Source organism: Anas acuta, chromosome 1, assembly GCF_963932015.1.
Source record: "Anas acuta chromosome 1, bAnaAcu1.1, whole genome shotgun sequence".
NCBI lineage: Eukaryota > Metazoa > Chordata > Aves > Anseriformes > Anatidae > Anas > Anas acuta.
Genome location: NC_088979.1, coordinates 109,799,330 through 109,815,799, shown reverse-complemented (window position 1 = coordinate 109,815,799; position 16,470 = coordinate 109,799,330). Strand labels below are relative to the sequence as shown.

Below are 16,470 nucleotides of genomic sequence, written 5' to 3'. Positions count from 1 at the left end.
AATACTGCCACCGGAACCCACTCAGGCGAGTGTTGGAGATACAAATGCCAGGTACCGGTTTGGTTTACTTTGAGATTAAGAAGGCACAGGTTAAATATTAAACATTTGTTTATTCGAGAGGTGACAGCATCTAAGCAGTAGGGCTTAGCATCTTTAAAAAAATCAACAGCATGGGAAAAGTAAATTGAGCTGTTTACAGCTGTGACAAAGGGATTTTTCATAGAATATCCCTGAGGAACTAGAGTACTTAAAATTGGACTTCATTATCTAAGAAGTGTAAGACATCAATAACTTTGGTGGAGATACTGAATTTTTTTAAGGGTATTAACAGTCTGGCAATTAAAGGTAACATGAACCGTTCCACTATTAACATTTCTGAGCAGCTTACCTGTTGTCCCCATGACCATTTTCCCAAAGCACTAAGGAAACTAAAAGAACATTCAGCATCAGAAAGTAGCAAAGCCTGTATGTATGTGCATACACACATACATTGCAGTGTGTTGTTAGACAGCACTACAAACCAAGGGCTGGATGGAAAGAAAAGAAACTGAATACGCCTTTCTTTCAAGAGCTTCTTAATGGCCAGAAATACTGCTTCCAGGAGGAGCTAGTTTACAAAAGCATTAAAAAACTTCAATTAGACATTCAGTCCATAGTGACAAGGCAAGGTTTTCTTTCTCTGCATCAGAGGTAAGGTTAAGCTCTTTAACATAAACAGTACTGCCACTCCAAATCTGCTTCAGTGCATCGAAGTATGACAAAGGAAAACGCAGTCCATGAGTCTGCTGGGAGGAAAAAAAAGGGAAAGAAAAACCACTTCAGTTAAGTACAATATGGCCATTATTACACAATGTTTAAGACATAGGTACTGATCAGCAGGTGCTCCTTTCCCACTTCACACTGGGATTTCTGAGCACATGCTACATAAGATTAGTATCATCCTGCCAATTTTATTAAGAGAAAGACAGCTGAAATCTCTTCTTACATGGAAGCTGTGGTTACCTGTGCTAGCACCTCTTACTGATGTAGAGAGACCTAAGGTACATGTAAGGTAAGCCCTTCTGGCTTCTGAACTGAAATTTACACTCTTGCCTAACCCTACGCATTATTTTTTAGAAGAGGACGTAAGTTTCTTTCTTTCTCTCTGTTACACACAATCTTTAGAAATAGTTTGACAGAACGGTAGAAGACCCATCTTCCCATGGCTGGAGACCTTAAAGGCAAAAAGCTATATTCTAAGACTTACATATATTGTGCAGCTGCCGGTATAAGTTACCAGTTTTCTCTAGATTTTCAGCAAAATTTACCTTAAAAAGTAAGTAACTGACAGGCAAAAAGCCTTGCTACAGCTACTTAGACAAGAGTTTTGCCTCTAAGGTATATTTGTGGAAACCTATATCCAAGGTTCAGGTTACAAGCCTGATGTAATAGCATCTCACTATCATAAATTGGAACAAAAAGATGCAAAGCTTGCAGCCATTCTTCAGAAATATTGTATATAGCCTTTGTAAGCATGAAGGAGAACCACCTGCAGCCTTATTAATAACCGAAGTTCCCTCTTTACATTTCAGGAAAAGATTGAACTCATTAGTCCTGATGCTGACCCTCCCTCCCACACTGCCCTAAAACGGGCACACTTACCTTGCACTACATAACAGGGCACAGGGAGGCTACCATCATTTCAAACTGACACAAACACACTGTCCTGTGGAAGATACAGTGACCCCCTGCCACTACAGAACACGTGCTAGCATATCGCTACTTTACCTAGGACATAACTGAAGGCATGCAAAAGAAATCTGCAGCAAAACCCAACAGGATACCACAGTGCATGCACATGTGCCCATATTAAAAAAAATGAAGTATAAATGAAGTGGGGAACAAACCTGTGACATGCCTTCCTCGGTGGTAGTATCATCATCTTCTGTCCCCATCATGTGAGTTTCTCTCCTGTTCTTTAAAGAATGGTACACATACACCATCTCTCTGCGAACTTCATCCTAAGAGACAGCAGGAAGAAAATAATTACGTATGGTCCACATCCACAAATTCATCACACTCAAGTGACAGTATTATCTTCCTAATTCTGGAGTCCACTCTAGTATCAAGAAAAGGAATTCACTTTCCTAACAGAATGATCCAACAGCGAGCTATGACAGAAATAAGGGAGTCTACAAACCATTTATGGAAAAGTTTAAAGCCTTTTCTCTTCTGCCTTAATAATGCCTCTGCTGGACTCACGTGCCATTTAAGGTGCACCTCCTAGAAGGTCTTAATGGAGGAGTTCATATCGCTAGGTTTCCATCATACTAGTCTGTCTCTTAAAAATCATGTCTAGCATTCCTTGGTTGAAGTTGTGCAAGCCAATTCAGTGCTCTGTGGGCAAAACTCACTGAGAATTTGAGGACACAAGTCTTCTCCATGTGATCTCATTCAGATTTATCTGTATGACATCAAAAGGAGTTGCATCAACAATTGCAAAATAGAGCTTCTAAAACCCACATATTCTCACAGTAACGCAGACACAAACAACATGGGGGAAGAAAATCAGAAGAAGTTATGCTATGTTTTTTTTTCTCACAGGGAAACATTTTACTCGTAAAAAAAATTGTACAAGATGTCCTAAGTTTGTTTTTTTTGTTTGTTTGTTTTTCAATTAAGACCAATATAAAGTAATTCTGTAGAAGTCTGAAGTCTAAAATTCTAGAGCAGTCAGACAGTTTTCTCCAATAACTTTTTCAAATTCGTATCACAAACCTTCATAGCTAAGAAGCAGACTGGACACAACATAATCCAAGATGCCAGCAGCTATTTTATGGAACAGTTTTGTTTTCACCGGCACCAGCTTAGAGATAAAGACAACTCAGAGGTGAAGACTAAGCACATATACAGCCTGTAGCAGCTGCGGTAGAATTCCCCCTTCTGAGGAAACCTATTTGTGCTCTTGAACACAAAGAATAAAATAAATAATTTAAAAAATCTGTTATCAAGAGCTGTACAGACCATTTAGTAGAGGTAGTGATCCATCCCATCTAACCTCAGATGAAGATCATGCCCCTGCCATGCAGAATCACGGGATAAATTTAGTTCTGTAGATCTCCTCCAGAAGGCAAGAACATGCCGTATTACTGCTTGACAGCAACCCCACGATCTCCTACCAAATCCTAATAGGATGCATTGTCCAGCTAAGCAATAATTGCAGGACCCTTTCAGACAGACCAGTACAACAGTGCAATACCTTTCACACTCAGCAACACCCCCACACACCCAAAGTGCAGAGGGGTGCCTTCCTTATACTTACAGAATTCTCTTGATCGGGCTCCACTGTAATTATGGCATGATCCCTAAACTGCAGTCTGATTTGGCTATCTAATTTGGGCAACTTCCCACCTAAGAAAAAAAAAATCTTCATTAGAAAGGATGGAAACCATATAAATGGTGCAAATTGGCCCTACTCTCCTAGCCGTCTTCTTGTGGCTACATTTCCTGTTAAGCTATGTTTCAACATCTGTCTCAAACATGAAGCTCACACTAGACTCCAATCTTTGCCTACCATAATACACAAAAATCATAAAAGGCAGAGTTAGCAACAGCTCTACCACAACATCAACAAAGGGAATAAAGATGTGGTAAACCTCAAAACCTACCTGGAGTTAAAGGATCAGAATCGCATCCCAGGTAAGGTGGCAAACGGTTCATAATGAAATCCTTCTTCATGTCAGATGATCTCAGCTCTCTGGTGTTTTCCAGGCGGTCTGCAAGCATTCTCAAAATGCTGCTCAGTTTTTTTGTTGAGTCTGCTATATCCACCTGCTGAATATTCACACAGAGTTGATCTCACATGAATTTAAGATCATCAGAGTTTAGCTTAAATAGCTTCTCCTAAAGAGAAGGAGGTGCAGTGATGATCTGGACAGTTCTCTTTTATCTTTTGAAAGGGTAACAACATTTACTCCCAGAACAACAAATGTTTATTTTACACCTTCCACATGAGCTGAGCTGTTCACACACATAAGCTGATGCTCAGTTTTCCTCACCATGAGACTAACTGCAATGCTAAACGGCTTGCAAGTGTACCTGAAAGAGAGATTTGTTCTCTCTTTCACAACTAGACAACCATAAAAAGGGCACAGAACAATTTACAGCTCCACTAACTTTTTAAAGAGTCAAAAGTTTGACCTGATGGAAACTACACCTGTCTGACAGCTTCAAAGCAAATAATGTTGCTTTGAGAAGGAAGCAAGCCATACAAGGACACTGTGACATTAACGAATACGCATTGCTTCTGCTGCACCAAACCTCAGGACAGTCATCCTGAAGTCTTCAAAAGTGGTTTTGCTGCAAGACAAGACAGTACCATTGCACTGAGCTCTCACAGCAGATCAGTAAGATACACACTTGCTTCAGTACTATAGCTTCAGCTGGATGCACTATTTTTCTCTGAGTCCCACCTATTTACCATGAGCAGTTGCCTTGGTATGCTTGTCCGCAGAGCCACATCTTCTTTTGCAGTATCAAACACAAGGCCAGGAATTGCATCCAGTAAGAAGTCTCCCCAAGAGCTGTAGGACAGGAAGGAAAGAAAAAAATTACTAAAATAGCTGCACTGAAATAAAAGAGGCATGCTTTCTCCTACCTATGTCTGGTGCCATTACTACCTGAGAAAGTATGACTTATTATAGTCTCATTTAAGGGAGTTTTTATTATTTATTTATTTTTAAATAGATCTTCTCCACTCAAGCATTCCACTGTTGGCTACACACTGAGAGGGAAGGATTTCTGGAGGCCACTCGCAGCCGATCAGTTTGGGTGTGCCATCACACTTAGCTGAAGCAGCTCAGCACTAACACTGCCACCTATGTTATACATGAACTCAAACACTCTTTGCAATGGCCATCAATACTTACAGAAAGTAACTTTTTTTTTGTTTTGCCTTCTCAATAGAATATTGTAAATTAAAATCAGCAGAACCCATTTTTTATGAAGACACTCCTCTGAGCATCTTAACCTTAATTTTCCCTCCAACACAGCCACATTAAGAGTTACCAGCAGTATGGACATCCTAGGTTTGTAACATGGTACATCTGGCGGTTAAAAATAACATCTTACGATCATCTAGAGTATGCCCAAACTTGTTCTGCCCAATTTTGTGGCTAACAGAAATCCTTCCCAATTCCTAACTGGCCAATAACTCCAAGGCCAGCATCTGAGAGAAGCTGATTAGGTCACAGCAGTATTTCCCTGTGTGATGAAAGGTTTCAGTGGGCACAAGCATTACACGTAGATGTGTGTCAAAAGAAACCTGACTTGCACGCATGTGCTAGGGAGATTAAAAACACAGATAAGTAGAAAATATATGCGAAGAAAGAATTTGCAGCAAGTCTGTCAGAACAGGCGTGGGTGACTACAAAATGTAAGAGAGAACAAGATGAAAGGAGTAACCCATGACTCTTTCTCTAGTTTATGAAATGAACAATAATTTCAGCCACCGATGACAGATTTTTAAACACAACAGTGAGTTTACTTTTGTATTTTGTAACATTATCTTCCATATTAAAGTCTACTGCCAGTAAATAATAAAATAACCCATTAAAATGCACTGAGTTTGCTGCACAAAAAAACTCATGAACAGGCCACTTCACAGAAGTGTTTCCCTCCTCTCCTGCCCCCAGCCTCCAAAACTTCCATCACAGCTACCTGACTACTGGCTCTGATTTTGTTAGTAACTGCAGGGAACAGATACAGTAGTGGGGTACCCACACATGTTCCATTCCACCATATTTCTAGGAGGAAAATACCATACGCTATCCCTGTATTAGTCACAGAAAAACAAAATATACAAGGGCTAAATAGAATGAACGCAGACAAGAACTAAGCAATGTTCATTATAAGGTTTTGTTTCAACAAGACCTCACTTCTTTGGAACACTGGTTTCAGGTCTGTACTATTCACACACCTCACCTGGCAGATGAAAGCCATTATCAGAAAAGCCACTTTTTAGAAAATGAATAAATAAATAAATAAATAAAAATTACTTGTTTTGGTAGGTACTGATGGTCACGTGTGTAGAATAAGATATCCCAGGAGGAGTGTCAGCTTGGTGAATAGTCCCTCTTGGGAAGTACAGCAAGTCACCGGGCTGCAAGAAAGTGAAAAAAATTGGTATGATTAGGGCACCTCATCAAACCTTACCGTGTTGTTGTAAAATAGGGGAAATACTTTCTGAGCAGACTGACTGGCAATGTGGTTTGTTTCTGTTTTTTTTTTTAATCACAAAATAGGGAGTTCCTCCATAGTACATTTTAATAATATAAAGCACCCTATGCAAGGAAGCCTGATACTTTGAACTCCCCAACTTACTACTAATATTTACTATGCACCTGTCCGAAAGCACAAAGCCAGCAGTTAACAGTACAAAACATGCACATTCCAGCTCAGCTGCGTGAAGGGGTCAAAGCCACAGCTGGGATGAACATGCTGACAAAACACTGGGCTAGCAGAGAAGCAGTGTGATGTGAATCCAGTCAGATCATGTCAAATGAAAAGGTCAGTATCCACAAGAAAGGCCAAATATTCTACAAAGATTGCAGTCTGTTGCAATACTATTGTCTGAAATTCTCAGTTAAAGCACTTTAAAAAAAAAAAAAAAAAAGGTACAACCTTTCCCCTCCCTAACTTTTTTCTTACCTATCTAAATTAAATTTCCACACAGATAAAAATTTAGATTAGGAAGTCAAGGTAAGAGAGAAGTATGCAGCATGCCAAATTGCCTCCAAGAAAGAAAAACTCAGTTAATTACAGCTTCTCCTAAAAACATCTATGTAGCTGTATAGCATAGTCAATGAGAAGGTTCATACAGCAACAACAGTGAAATCTGATTCCATTTTAATTTTACTGTTCCTTAAATTTGCTCATACTAAAAGAGGCCAGGACCATCACTGTTCAAAGCAGCTTTCACCGCAGTGCAACTCCTATTCTTCTTATCAGCTTGGTAGTCTCATCAGCTTAAGTGAACCAACAAGCACAATGCTCATCAATTAAAATGACCAGATTCTTCACAGACTATGGGTCGCAACTCCCAGAGAAGGGCAGAGCATTTCCCAAGAGACACAATGAGATTCTGATCACCTTGTCATCTTCTTACTTCTGAACTAGATGAAGGCAGGGATATCAGCAAAGTAAATGGGAAATCATTCATGAAGGACAGATAGCCACTGACACATCAGCTCTGTGCTTGACACCAGTAACAAGCCAGCCGTGTCCACGGCCTGATGAAGAGTCACCAAGACAAAATGTGGTTTGGGACCTCCTAAACCAACTAGCATGCCTTCTCGCTCATTCAGCTACCAGTTTCTCAGAGAAGGGGAGAAGAACTCCAATACAGCCTCTGACCAGTCCAGTTGCCCACGAACGGAAGGCAGAAGTGTTAAAAAAGGAGAAGGAAAATATTTTAGAAGATGTTTAGGGAGGAAATACCAGTCTATACATTCCTGCCAGAGACTGTCGTACAGATAACCAAAAGAAAAGGGACACAGGAACCAACACCAAACACAGAAGTAAATTAAAAACTTGGAACATTTTGAAGCCCTCTTCAGGGCCAGAGGCCAGTATTTTCACTGCAATAATTCCTGTACAATGCCTTGTGCAATACTGCATTATTCCATAAAAATCAAAGGCACTTGAGTCCTACCCAACATGTTCCAGAAAGAAAAAAACGAACCGTAATTTACTGGACTTTGCATCAACCAATACATCCTGACAACTGAAAATTACCATCTGTCAAACTCCTTGGCCAGGAAGATCAGTATCATATCAAACCTAAACTACTCTTCCTAAACTACCTACTTCCAAAGGCAAGTCTGAAAACAGGAAAGAGCAGGGACCTTGCAGAGGCAAGGACACAAGGTAGAGAAACTAACAAGGCTTCCAAAACAGAGCAGCCCTACCTGTTGGGTAAGTAACACACTTCTAAAGTACAAATATGTAAAACAGAAATGCTGCTGTTGAAAGGGCTGAATTAATCAATCTTTGTGAAATGTTCTATTTAGAAAAACAAAACAAAACAAAACACAAAAAAAAACTGCCAAACACTTGATTTTCAGGTTTGGAAAAAGAAAAAACAATACATCAAGTTATTATGTTTTTTAGTTCATGCTTCTATTTATCAGTCAGCTATAATATTTAAATCCAATTCACCAAAACAGTGACAAACTTCGGAAAGCTTTAAGTCTTAGTGCACAGATGGATCAGACCGACTGATTACAGACGGCATGTAACAGCATAAACCACTTCATAACCATATTAAAAACAATGCTTTTTCTGCATGGAACTTCACAAACATCAACCAGGATTCCTGGTGCCCAACTTACAAAATACTAAACAATTTCCAGAAAGAACTGGTTTCTTGGTCCATTATTTAAATACTAAAGCAAATGATACCTTTGTGAAATGGTAGTGTAGTTAGACAACTACAGCCTAAATTTCTTACAGAGTGTTTTGTGCACCAACCCTGCTCTCAATTTCACAGCCACGAGAACTGGAAGTGCTGTTTTCAAGAAAAGGACCATTTCAAATATAACTGCTTTTCAGGCAATTACAGCTCAGACCAGTTAAAGCAATTCACTTACAATACCTTTAATACGAATTCATGTGTGGGTTTCCCAATCCTATCTTCTGATTCAACATTATACTCCCGAGCTAAATGCACCGTTGGTTTATAGAGTCGCCAGTGTTTCTCGCCTTCTAGCTGAAGGATGAACACCTGCAAAAGACCAAATGCACAGTGAAGCCTTGCCTCCCCTCACACATTCAACTAATCCAAAATGTCAAGCCATCGTCTTACTTGGAAAGTCTGTGGAAGCATGCCAGAAATCAGAGACAGAAAGCAAACAGAAGGGACACAGGCTGAATTATTAGGTGCCTACAATGTAGAAATTCACACTCAACATATTTTTTTTGGCTCTACTTAGAGATGAGGAAAAGAGCTGCAAAGTAAGATCTGCTTTATCCTGTCTAAGGTAGGCACCTGGAAATCCCTGTTTCTCCCAATGATTTAAAAAAGGTGCCGCACGACTAACTTAAAAGTAATGTCTACCACACGGATATTCAAAATATTAGGTGATACAGGTCTAACCACCAATCACTGGCAGTGTCATAAACACCATGGGGATGGTGTGAGCTAGGGGCTGATGACACATGCCAGAACACACAGGAAAATAAAACTCCAAATGTAGTTAATGGGGAAAAAAATGGTGTGAAAGTCCAACTTCAAGATGTGCTTTTTAAATCCAGTAGTTATTTGAGTGTTTCTTTTAGAAGCTAATCTGAAATGCATTTGGACCCTGGGACTCCATTATACCAGTAACTTCTTAAAATCAGCAAGCCCAGCAAATGGGAACCAGTACCACCAGGCTGCTTCCAGTGAAAAATTGCAAGTTACTTTGTAAAGGAAAAAAGGATTTCTAGATTCTTGGGGGTCAGAATGAAGTGAAAATGAAAAGAAAGTGCTAGAAAGTTTCTGCAGCTGGCAAAACAAGTTTTCTTTTCATCTAAAGAAAATACCAGGCCAGGAAAGCACACTTGATGTGATATTACCATTAGATACCTCAGTACCTTTTCAGTGAAATTTCAGAGGGGTGGGAAAAAAAATAATAATAATAAAAAAAAAACATACTGAAACACTTGCAATCACTTACCATAAGTGGAAAAACATTTTTCTATAATATTAGTTTATGTGAGGGGAAAAAAAAAAAAAAGACAAAAAAACAGAGAGAGGTATCCACTGCCACTAGCAAAATCCCCTGTACAGCTTCACATCTGAGGTTGTGCTGTCCTACCTCAACATCGTCGTAGTGAGGGGGAAGGCCCTGTGAGCCCTGCGGAGTAATGTACACATTTGACCCAACCAAGGACCCGAAGTAGCACTCCAGCTTCTCCTGAATCTTCCAGAGCTCCTCCTTTAGAGAGAAAGGATGATGTTACTAGTGAACAGCTCAGCCAAGCTGGGCTTTCTCCCAGCCCGTTAGCCTCCCGTGTTGCCTGGGAGGTTTTTCTAGGGAATTACCAAAATCCCACAGAAATAACTGAGAGGCAGAGGCTGGGAAGGTGGAAGCAATGAGTACTTGCTGCCAGGGCAGAAAGGTGATCCTGCAGGAAGCAAGCACTGCAGAAGCAAAAATCTGCCATAAAGGTTATCAGTAAGCCAAGGAGTGCTACATGCTACCACATGTGCTACATAGCATTGGTGTTTGCTCTCTTCCCTCTGCTGTCATTAGGTTGCAAAACCAAAAAAGGGCTAGATATAGAGGAAAAGAAACCAACCATCATCCCACAAACTGCAAAGCATCTTAATACAATAAACACATGCATGACTTGCATTATATTAGCTAGCATCAAAGAGAGTGTACAAAGGTTAGAGACCTACTTCCAATGCCTCCAGTTGCAACAAAAACCAAGCAACACTCTGCAGGTACGTAATCAAGGAGATAAAGTATCTCTGACTTGTTGTTTTTTTTTTTATATGCCTCTGAGATTTTGCAGTGTATGTAGTGTAGGTATCAGGACATTTGTTTGTGGAATAAGCCACAGGTTTGTAATTCAAAGCAAGAATCTTTCTTTACTTTGAAAGTATCTTTCAACCTATTAAAACTACTTTGCTCCCCCACAACTGAAATATATGTATTAAAATTTAACAGATTCATGCCAAGAGATGCTTTTGAAAACCTTCAAAGCACAAAGCTACTGAGGTACCATCATAACAGATGCCGAAGAAGACTGATAAGACTTCATTCTCCCTCTGTTATCACTCATGTATGTTAGTTAACACATGCTGCAATTAAAAAAAAAAAAAAAAAAAAGGAACAAAGGAACTCTAATAGTTAGCCCACAGAAGTTTTAAGTCATCTGCTAAGTTTAGCTAGGCAGAATCAAGGTGCTGAAATTCTGCACTTTTCAAGAATAAAGCGACTAACGCTTTACAAATCGTTACTTGAATCTAATTTTCAAATAGTTATAGCAAAGGTCAAGATAAGTACAAGGTACTGGGGGAAAGAAAAAGAAGAAAATATAAACAAGCATGTCTTACTGCAGCAAAATACTTTAGGTTATTACTCAATTCAACAAGGGATTTGAGCAAATATTTAATAACAGAGCTCCCCAAAGATTTTTGAAGAATGCACCTCAGATCTAACATTAAGCTATGAGCCAGTCACGTATTCAGTACGAGAAGCTCAGGTGCAATGATTTTAATAGACACAGTACAGAAGGCACAAAGCATTGGAGCTAAGCCCCAGCCTCATCATGGGTTTAACTTATGAAATAACCAGCATGTGAGCCGTGGCTGAGGCTGGCAGTGCTCCCTGCCCAAACTCCACTTTGATTGTTTTTCATTTTCTTCTCAGAACAGGTTTTTCTCATTAACTCCGAGAGTTTCTTCTCTGAACTTCCTTGCAAAAGCATGTTTGTTTATTAATTGTGTGGGCATATTGAAGAACAAACCTTACTCACCCATGCTTGACATGTGACAGGTACTGCACCAAAGCGATGACTCTCATAGCAAAAGATGCCAAACTACCCGAGCCATGCAAGGGCAACTTCAGCCAGAATTTATGCACGTTCAGCTCAAGCTCTGCATTTCAGCATAAATCATACAACAGCTCAACTGCAAATGCCCCTGTCACTGGAAATGCCAGTGGCACTTGACCTGAGATCAGCTAACATTATTGATACAGCCGTATATTTGAGTCCTTACAGACCACTTCGTAATTAAATTGCATTGACACCATGGGACAAAAAAAGGACTACTCAATCCAAGTATAAACACCCAAGTCCTTTACACAACTGTGCAGACACCCACTGCCTCGTTCTGAATGCATGAAGATTGCAAAAGCATCAAAAAGAACAAGAAAAGGCAATCACCAAAATTGCAGTGGTTCACATCTGTGGTGCAATTCAAAGCCCATCCTTTACCAAGAATTGCAAAATGTCCTGCAAATCTTTTACACGATCTCACACCTTGTCTTCCATTAAAGGAATTTGGCATAAATGCTCCATTTGCAGAACAATGGGGCAGAAAGGATAATTTAAGCAGGCATAGATAGATAATCATCAATTTTGTGAACTTAGATCTTTCTGAATTTGTATGTGATAAAGCCAATTTTTAAAAAGTAATACTTAATTGTACAGCATAAGTCAGATTTGTTCTTACTGCAGACCACTGAAACGTGACGGGCAGTGCAGAAGTATAAACTGTCTTTTAATACAGTTCCTGTATAGGTTTCAGCAGGTCACTGATGTGAGCTGCTTCACCTGCATTTACTGGGGACAGAGGCAAAGCCATGTCAAGTATGTGTCAAGCCAAATATGCTGCATTATAAAACATGTATTAATTATATTCAAATGCATTAAATGACCCAACCTTAAATCTCTGAGGCTGATGAAACTGTATCGTTGCCTTTTTCTGGTCAAAGTCCTTCTTCAGCTGCATGTAATTCACTTTGCCTTCTTTATTTAAAACTTTCTTTTTTCCATTCACACATCTGCAGATATTTATATCACGCCCATAGTACAGACCCTGGCTGCACAGTTCCTTCAAGTCTGGCAGCTGGAAGAGAGACTGGTAATAAGCAGCCAGCAGGGGATCATTTCTCTGAACAAGCAGCGGCTTTTGTTCCCAATACTCCCTGAAAAACACCTCCGGTTTGATGGGAGAGATCAGGCTTCCAAAAAGGCTGTCTGGGCTCTCGAAACTCATAACTGCCAGCGAACAAGCTGCTTCCACCTTTGCTCGTTTACACTGCACCTGCATTTCTTTTCCCATTTCAGCTTGCCTCCCTCCTTTCTTGGGCATGTTCCTGTTCAAGAGGGGAGAGAGAGAAAGAACAGTCAACCAGCAGCACAACCTTGAGGGACCTGAGCAGCTCCTCTTGCCTTCTCCAGCGTAAGTAGGCAAGTAAGAGTACCCCGGGAATGGCTCTGCTTTCAGATGCTCACTATTTGTTCCAAGCTGCCTCCAATCCACTCTCAGATCCTCAGCAAACTCCAAAGGACTCTACTGGAAGCTGTGGCTCACAGAAGTTCAAATCCCACACCTGAGTTTATAATAAAAAATAGACACAATGAATCCAAATGGCCACACACGAGATCTTTATAAATATGGAAATCCACCCACAAAAAAGAGCCCTTGGTAGACTGGTCTTCTGCAGCAATAGATGCATTTTAAAACCACCTCTGATGCAAGAGCTTTAATGATAACTTGCAAAAGGGGTGGAGAGGGGACAGAATGAGAAATTGGGACCCTATTACACATCCTTGAAAGACACCAATGTTGGAAAGAAGCACATGCTGCAGGCCCTGGTGTTAGTCATCCTCAGCACACAGTGACAATGGCACACATCTGTCCCCGTCTCTATACTGTGATGGCCAGCTCTGGCTAAACCAAGTCTACAGAAAGGAGGGAATATTTTTAGGGCTTTCTGCTGATGCTGTGCAATTACAGTGAAAACTAAAATTACAAGGTTCTCCTTCCATCTTTGCAAAGCTGTCAAACTTTGTGGTTTGTGTAGAATAAAAAGACTTTTTTTCCCCAAATTGCACACATTTAATTTAAAAGTTGTAAGTCACTTTATTTGTGTCAGTGTTGTTTTTTTTTTCTCAAGATAGACAATATGTTCATATATCATTATGTAAAAAATTTAAAAAGGTAATTCACAAAGGGCGTATCTGCCAAGTTTTCAGGAAAGTTAAGGCAAAACTCAAGTTAACGGTAAGTCTAACACCATAGTAGATACAGACATACTTGCATTAAAGTTTACATCAGCACCAGCAGTTCATCCCCCTGAGTGGCTCAAAGCCCCAGGCAGAGGTGAAACCCTGCCTGAGAAGCCGAGTTAAGCATCCTGACAGCGAGCCAGCACCAAGCCCTCCAGGACTGCAGCACGCCTGCTCAGTCCGGGCTGGCTGAGCCCAGCTAACCCTGGGCTTGTCCGAGCAGGTTTGTGAAGCCACCATGCAAGGAGTTACAGCACACTGCAGCTTTCATTTGGCAAATGTCATTTTGAAAATGACAGCTTTACTCCCAAAAGTAAACAATCTCATGCTTTTTATGCAGAATCCTTATCATAAAACAAACTCTAGTTCTGGTGTGCACGCACAGTGCGAAGTTTTCCTACGCAGCTGCATGCAGGACATCCTCACTGCTACACCAACTCCCTAGTGAAGTGTTTCATCCGTAGCTCCTGTGCCTCAGCAGGAACTGAGGGTCACCAAAGTCCAGCAAGAGGGAATCCACGTCACCACCGGACACTCCTCGCTGCAGCAAGCCACAGCCCTCAGCAAGAAATGGGAATGCTCAAAAGGACTGAAGGTTAGCCCACTCCTGCTAGCAACCTCTGGCGATGCTGCAGGCATTGCGGTTTTGCACTCACACTCCCAAACGCCAGCAACACAAGTGCAACCAAGACCAAATTGCCCTATTTGTATCCCAGACCTAAATCCATCCTGTCAGCCTCACGCTCACGCCCAGGCTTTAAGTTAAATCCTGGTGAGTGCTGCTCACAGAACAGGCTCTCTTTACACAGCGTGCTGTGCTGCCATGTTTGGGTGGCTCATTGGAACAAGCCAGAAAAACACAAGAGCTGACCACTTCTGGCTTCAGACAGGAGTTATTTCGCATCAGTATTTTCCCAATCACACACCTGTTTGTGCTTAAGCATAGGGAGAGCTGAGCCCTGCTTCTGAGCTCAGGCCCGTAAAGCACAGCACGGGAGGGCTCTGGCAGAAAAACTTGGTCACGGTTATTCTTAGGCCACGCAGCCCTGCTGCTTCCCACCGCCGCGCTGCCACGTGTGGGTACGATTAAACTTTTTCCAGAAGGAAATAAAAAATAAAAAATAAAAAAATAAAACGGAAAACCGCGCTGCAGGGCCAGCCGCGGATCCCAGCCAGCGCTCACACGTGCGGCCACGCCAAGGGGGCAGCCCCCAGCCGTGAGGGGCACCGCCAGCAGCGGGCACAGCCCCGGGGCCGCTGCCTGACGACCCCCGGAGCACCGGGGCGGCTCCTGGCGCCCCCTCACCCCCCGAGGGGGTCACCCACGCTGCCTCCCGCCCCGGCACCCGGCACCCCACGCTGCCTCCCGCCCCGCCCCGCAGCCGGGACAGGCAAGGCGGCGGGGCTGCCCCGATGTCCCCCTGCTGCCGGCGGGGCGGCTGCTGGGCGGTCCCCCCCCGCCGCCCCCCGCCGGCTCCCCCCCCCCGGACCCCCGGGCTCACCCTCCCGGGCACGGGGCCGCTGCGCGGGGCGGGGCCGGGCCGGGGGAGGCGCTCGGCGGCCGCCACAAAATGGCGGCGGGGAGGCGCGGTGAGGGACTGGGTGTGCTGCCTGAGGGGCAGCCCGCTGTGCTGAGCGCGAGGGGTTAAAATAGCAGTCACCTCGCGAAACATCGTGGTTCTTTCCATGAAGTTTTACTGTGTATAATAAATGATTAATTGTTCTTTGGCTGTGTTGTTGTTTCCTGGACCTGAGTTTTGCTCGTGTGCGCCTCTCCTGAGTCCTTTGACTGAGGGTGTGAAAACATCAAGAAATGTTTTTAGTTGCCTTTATTAAATATGTCTATTAATAGGTTAGTTTACGTTCTTTGCGAGATGTCAGAGAAATTGTTAGGTAGGCTTTGGTAAACTTCTGTTCTTGTGTACTTATCACTTGAAGCGCACAAAATAGAACTACCAGCAAAATGTGAAATTTGGAAACCTCAGCAGCCTCTAAGTACGTGGCTAATACACGTGGAAAGTTGTATTGGGCACAAGATTGTTAATAGAGGGACTTCTCAAAGACAGATAGAAGAGGGGACAATGTTCTCGCAGCGCTCTGGAGGGAAATGTAACCTTAAGATAACCGCAGATAACAGAAATAATAGAAACCTAAGTATCACATCTACCTATCACATCTAAAATAGCAGCTCAGATTCCTCCCTTTTTAGAAAATGCTTTTACAGTCCTGTTCCTCCTTGTGGTAGAAATATCTCCTGCTTCCGTGGTGCTAATTGGGTCCCTTGCAATAAATGTTATGTGTTTCCATGGGGTTCCACACTCACTCATACATCCAAACTCGTATGTGCTGAATAGAGGGAATGGAAAAACATAATAAATACACAGAAAAAAGGGATGGAAGGGAATAAAAGACAAACGCTTTTCATCGTATTCTGTTCTGGACCACTTTGGTCTCCAGATGACCAGAATGCTGTGGCCATTCAGTCATGAAAAATACAGGCTGATCAGCATGGGGATTTGTTACGGGGAGATAAGTTTTGCCGGGGCTGAAACTAAAGCTACGTACATAGATATGTGAATTACATAGGAAAGTTTACATTTCTCTCTCGAGCATTTTTCTTTCATTCGACTGTCAGAAGGAAACAAAGATATTCTCTGCTTTCTAATTCTGTCCTCTTATTAGTTCATCATGACATCACTCAGC

At 41.9% G+C, this 16,470-nt stretch overlaps 1 protein-coding gene and 1 long non-coding RNA gene across 8 annotated transcripts; both read right to left on the bottom strand.

Annotated features, from left to right (window-relative positions):
- Window positions 1-90: 90 nt before the first annotated feature.
- RIOX2 (ribosomal oxygenase 2) lies at window positions 91-15,393 on the bottom strand. 7 transcript variants are annotated; one of them, XM_068692679.1, is made up of 11 exons: window positions 15,270-15,393; window positions 12,960-13,088; window positions 12,416-12,851; window positions 9,837-9,956; window positions 8,633-8,761; window positions 6,036-6,139; window positions 4,460-4,562; window positions 3,648-3,813; window positions 3,302-3,390; window positions 1,887-2,000; window positions 91-785 (listed from the first exon to the last, which is right to left on the bottom strand). In XM_068692679.1, exons 3-11 carry the CDS (start codon window positions 12,845-12,847, stop codon window positions 624-626), a joined length of 1,419 nt encoding a protein of 472 aa, XP_068548780.1. In that variant the 5' UTR covers window positions 12,848-12,851; window positions 12,960-13,088; window positions 15,270-15,393; the 3' UTR covers window positions 91-623. The 7 variants fall into 7 exon arrangements, with proteins under 7 accessions (XP_068548780.1, XP_068548757.1, XP_068548806.1 ...); XM_068692656.1 differs by having other exon boundaries at window positions 12,991-13,088; XM_068692705.1 differs by having other exon boundaries at window positions 91-782; window positions 12,991-13,088.
- On the bottom strand, window positions 2,173-3,291 carry LOC137861406 (uncharacterized). The gene is made up of 2 exons (XR_011099582.1): window positions 3,004-3,291; window positions 2,173-2,443 (listed from the first exon to the last, which is right to left on the bottom strand). It is a non-coding gene; the product is annotated as an uncharacterized lncRNA (long non-coding RNA).
- Window positions 15,394-16,470: the final 1,077 nt, after the last annotated feature.

Bases quoted from the DNA above. Each gene is read 5' to 3' on its own strand.
- RIOX2 (XM_068692679.1), bottom strand. From the start codon at position 12,847: ATGCCCAAGAAAGGAGGGAGGCAAGCTGAAATGGGAAAAGAAATGCAG. The intron at 3,814-4,459 runs GTAAATAGGTGG...GTGAATATTCAG, and splicing joins TACCAAGGCAACTGCTCATG to CAGGTGGATATAGCAGACTC. The intron at 786-1,886 runs GTTTGTTCCCCA...TTTTCCTCCCAG, and splicing joins CCGAGGAAGGCATGTCACAG to CAGACTCATGGACTGCGTTT.